This window comes from Pipistrellus kuhlii, unplaced genomic scaffold (genome assembly GCF_014108245.1).
Source record: "Pipistrellus kuhlii isolate mPipKuh1 unplaced genomic scaffold, mPipKuh1.p scaffold_m20_p_15, whole genome shotgun sequence".
NCBI lineage: Eukaryota > Metazoa > Chordata > Mammalia > Chiroptera > Vespertilionidae > Pipistrellus > Pipistrellus kuhlii.
The window spans coordinates 17,885,326-17,890,408 of record NW_023425460.1 but is presented as its reverse complement, the minus strand read 5'-3'; the positions used below and the strand labels follow the sequence as shown (position 1 = coordinate 17,890,408).

General features: G+C 37.0%; 1 protein-coding gene across 25 annotated transcripts in view; it reads right to left on the bottom strand.

Annotated features, from left to right (window-relative positions):
• ANK3 (ankyrin 3) overlaps positions 1-5,083 on the bottom strand; it is a 560,461-nt gene that overhangs the window by 48,150 nt on the left and 507,228 nt on the right. For all 25 annotated transcript variants that reach the window (XM_045581850.1, XM_045581851.1, XM_045581847.1 and 22 more), the window contains one exon: positions 1,305-1,516. In XM_045581850.1, the coding sequence (XP_045437806.1) occupies positions 1,305-1,516 (212 nt within the window). The remainder of the gene's footprint in view (positions 1-1,304; positions 1,517-5,083) is intronic.

Genomic DNA, 5,083 nt, shown 5'->3' with positions numbered 1-5,083 from the left:
CTAGAGTCAGAAAAAGAATCTTAAGTGAAGGTGGCCATTTAAAAAAAATCTCATTGGAAAGTTGACTTTTTTTTTAAGTTGACTTTTTAAGTGAGGAGGAAATAATAAAAAATACACAACCAATAAATGTCTTTTTCTTCATCCATTCGCATTATTTCAAGAAGGTGTCAAACAACAACAAACAAAACAAATCCAAAATAATCCAACACTGTAGCAGGAACCAGTCAGCCTGAATGTTTCCCCAGTGTAACAGGCAGCGTAGGCTTGTGTGACCAAGAGGGAATCCAGTCTCTCAGCAGAGAAGCATCCTAGTCTGATCTAAACTAACGGACAACAAATACTGTGTCCAATATATTTTAAACCTATGCAGGGCATTTAGTAAAACAATACAAAGGCAACTTGCACCAATGTAAAAAAATGGAGGATTTTCAGAGTTGTAATCGAAAAGAAAAAAATTCATGATTTCAAAGGATTTCAAATCTAGTCTTCCAAACTGAAGTTCTTCCTTTTGATCTCTTTGCTACTGAATATCTATATGGGAGAGAGCTGAAGGGCCCTTCCTGCCAGCGGATTGTAAGGTGGTCTCTTTAGGTATTTACGGAAGGCCTTCCCCGGACTTAGAGTGCTCAGCTCTAAAAACCCAACTCCTTGGGCACGAGAGGCAACTGTCCGTTAAATATTTTAAATACTCTATTAATTAACAACACAAATTAAGTTATTTCAGGCTATTTTCCTTAGTAAGAAAAAAAAAAACTGGTTAAGTACTGGTTCGGTCTAACCTAAATGTATAAAGACCACCATTGCCACGCTTTCCAGTCAGCTTTCTAAAAGCCCAAACAAGTTCCATCTGGTTTGGATAAAGCCCAGCATTTAGGATTTTACTTAAACCAAAATTTGAAAGCTTGCAAGTTTTCACTACTGCTGATTTTTATGATGTGGCATGTCATAAACCAAGTCAAATACGGGTTGTTTCTTTAATGGTACATGTGCCCTTTGGTGCTTCTGTGGCTCCACATACTGAGACCAATAACTTACAGTTTAAAAAAGCGATCTCTCATCAGAAACCAGGTGATACTTTTATATGGAAAAACCTTAAGAATATGTATCTTATTTCATAAGCTACTAAGCTAATTTTTAATTAATGCTTTTCATTTGAAGTGGGTTAATGATTCTCCCAAATGGCCTCATGCTTTCATCAGTAACATGAGAGGGAATCCAATGAGAGTTGTGACAGTGGTTCCCAGAATGGCATATGCTCTCCGCCCTCTACATGTTCCCAGGAGGACAACTTGGTTGAATGTTACCTGGAGGCCCACTCGGATTCTTTTGGTCAAAGCGCCCTCAGGGAAAGAAGCCTGGACCAGGGGCACAGTGGTGCTGCTCAGAATTCCACCTTCAGGACCAATCTGGTTGCTTTCCTGCTTAATCCGTGAAACTACTGCAAAATACTGAGGGAAGTCCTTCGTGATAATCCTGCAGATTCGCTTTTTCCCCAGCTCTTCCGGGCTATCGAGTTCTGAAAAGACAAACGAATGAAGAAAGCCATGAGAGTAAGCCTGCTTCCACAATTCCTTGAGGCAAACTGTCATGCAGTTTTGATAGTTAATATTATATTTAGTAATCTATTTATAGGTTTTTTTTAATGATAAAGAGAAAACAACAGTTATCCTAAAATTATAATAAGCTTTGCAAAACTATTATAAAAATATTCACATATAGTACTTGAAAAGTATTTCTACTGAAGAACAAGATCTTCAAAAATAGGCATTTTACCATATATGGGCAAACTTCTACTCTTCAAAAAGGGACAGTTGACTCTGTGATTATTTACACATAATCTTCCCCTCAAGTTGCCAAAAGTAAGAATGAGTCAGAAAAAAAAAGGCCCCATAAGAAAATGATTAAGGATGTAAGTATGTCTGAAAGGCTCTAGAATTCTATTTGAAAACCTCTTGAAAATATTTTTAAATTACCCAAATGACTAGTAACATCACCACCAATGGTCCTCCCACATCAAACTCAACCAGCCACACATGAACACATCTTTTTCTTTTCTGTCTACTTCCAACCCTCCTCCTTCCCCTGCAGTCCTAACTCCCAGAAAGGGCTTACTGTCTGTTCAGTCCTCTAGTCTAATAGCTTTGACTCACTTTCCTCTGTACTTCATATCGAGAGGTCTAAGTCCAGTTGGTTCTTCATGTTTCAGAAATGGCTTTCTACCCAGTCACCCCCATGTTCATGCTTTTGCCTGAACACTGAGACCATCTCCTAGTCACCTTCCTGCCACATATACCTCCTTACACCAGTCCACTCCATCCAGCCTCAGGCATGTTCTTTCAAAAGCCAGTATATGAGGTGGACGTATATGTTGTAATATGTACTTCTCTCTCCAAGGCATATTACAGTCACAAAAAATGTAAAAATTGACTAATCACACCTTTACAGGTGAATGTATACATTCATATTAATTTATGTAAATATTAGGGAGGGGGGAAAAAAGAGGAAAATTATAATACATATTGTAATGAATGTATACACATGCAAAATTACATGAGTAATAATTATATCATGCTAGCATTACTATAACAATATATACAAATAACAGACTATTAATGTTTTAAAGTAAATTCAACCAAGTACATTTTTTTCTATTTCTTGCTTTAAAAAAAAGGAAAGTGAAACACAATAGTGAAATGACCTTAATATCAGATAGTTAAAGACCCAGCTGGCTAACAGTTGCCAAGAGGGAATGAAAAGGCTCTGACACTCAGTTAAATTACATTAAATTGGATGATGTTTCATATTGAGGCCTGGCACATTGTAAATGTTCAATTCATATCCACGGAACAGAGAAATCAATTGGGAATTAATGAGACTCACATTTTTCATACCAAACATCTGGAATAATTCTTTAAATCTTGCTCTAAAATAGATGTCGTAGTGGAGACTGGTTATTATTATTTTAGTTTTTTTTTAATTAAAATATCATTATGTGGAAAAAGTGGTTCTAGTCTTCCTATTTTTCAAAAACATAATAAAATCTATGTTCATGTGTTTGTAACTCAGAAATTAGTTTAGTTAATGGATGTTTACCCACATGGAGAATATAAAACTTCTAAAAATTCTGTGATACAGTATAAAAAGATATATTGTAGTCCCCCTCTATCTGTGGGGGGTATGTTTTAAGACCCTTTTCCTATTCATACATACCTATGATAAAGCTTAATTTATAAATCAGGCACAATAAGAGATTAATAATAACTAATAATAAAGTAGAACAATTAACAACATTCTGTAATAAAACTTATGTGAATGTGGTCTCTCTCTCTGATAACCAATCTGATAACCAAGACGGCTACTAAGTGACTAGGTGGACAGCTTGGATGCCCTGGACAAAGGGATGATTCATGTCCATGGTAGGACAGGATCAGATTTCATCACACTGCACAGAATGGCATGCAATTTAAAACTTATTAACTGTTTATTTCTGGAATTTCCCATTTAATATTTTAGGATTGCAGTTGACCATAGGTAGCTGAAACTGTGCAAAGCGAAACCATGGGTAAAGGGGGACTCCTATTATTAGAAAAGTCAGATTTCCAGGCAACAGGCAAAGAGTAATAGAATCTGATCATGTGAAAATGGAACATCAATGTTCTTTCCACTCAGATTTTTAAATGCTCTATTACTTAGGCCAGAAGTAGGAATTACAAAGAATCTCTGATTTGCTCCCACCCTTTACATGCAGATATAGACCCAACACAATTATCTGCAGCACAACTGTGATGCCTGAATCACATTCATACCCACAGAGAAGCCAGCTCTGAGTGCAGTGCATCCCAATGGCCAGATCATAAGCAATACCTGAGTTACATATTAAAAGCACTGATTCCTAGGCTTCTCTTGTGGAGGCTATGCCTTGGTTGGCCAGAGGTGAAACCCGAAAATCTGCTTTTTAACATTCAACCCCGGTAACTATGACTTGACTGACACATTTGGGAAACAAGGTCTTGTAGACTCTCACCCTGCACCTCTCCTTGCAAATTCAGAACTCAAAGCTTAAAAACATGACAAGATCCTATAAAAAACTCAAGGATGGTTCAATACGAGAAGAGGAGCGTATAGGATACCAATTACTTCTAAATGTTTTTTTAAAAAAGATAATAAACCACCCCTAAGCTATAGAATTAAAGATAAAGGGATATAAATATTCAAGCTTCTACCTTTTAGGGCGATTCATAATGCCACAGAATATGAGAGGATCCTCTTTTTAATCTGTTACTAGCAAAATTTTCACACCTATCTCCCCTCCCCCGTACCCCTCCTCCCACCCCCCCCCACCCCCACACACACACACAAAGATTAAAGGGAAAAGACAGAGGTGAGTTCTGAAATAGGTAGTTTTGGCCAGGAGGAAGGCTAAAATTTACATATACTGAATGTCTACTTTGTGGCAGGTCAACTACTAATTAACCTACATATAGCATATGGTAGAGAAGGTGTCTGACTTTCAAAGGGTTTAGTGACTTGCCCAAGTTGACTTGCTGGTCTGCTTTAGAGCTGAAATTAGAAACTAGGCCTGGAAAAAGGGTTGGGGAGAAGTCGTGAAGTCATATAGACATGTTGATAAATGGATGGGTAGATTTGCAAACACCCTGATCCAAAAGGTGAGCTTTGTTATTGGCCTACGCTATGAGCAGAAAGACTTTACTTATTACTGAGGCACTTTCTGCTACATAACACATAGAAGCCAATGTTCTACAGCTTTCTAGCCTCACTGATTAATGATAAATTTCTTAAGCACCTTATAACCCATTTAGTTTCCACATTTGTAAAAGGTGGGACAGTATTCTCTGCTACTGAGATTTTAAAGCAGAGCAGTAAGGATTATAAAATGCTTTTTAAATATGAACAGTTTTGGAGATCATAATACACTGAAGCATAAATGACAGAATGGAATTCACGTTCCCACTAAATGAGTTAGTCTTAAAGCTTTTGAATTATCATCCAATCAGTTTTGCCTTAATTTTAAATACACATGATTAAATGTCTCGATAACTTCAGATTAGGCGTATGCTCTACT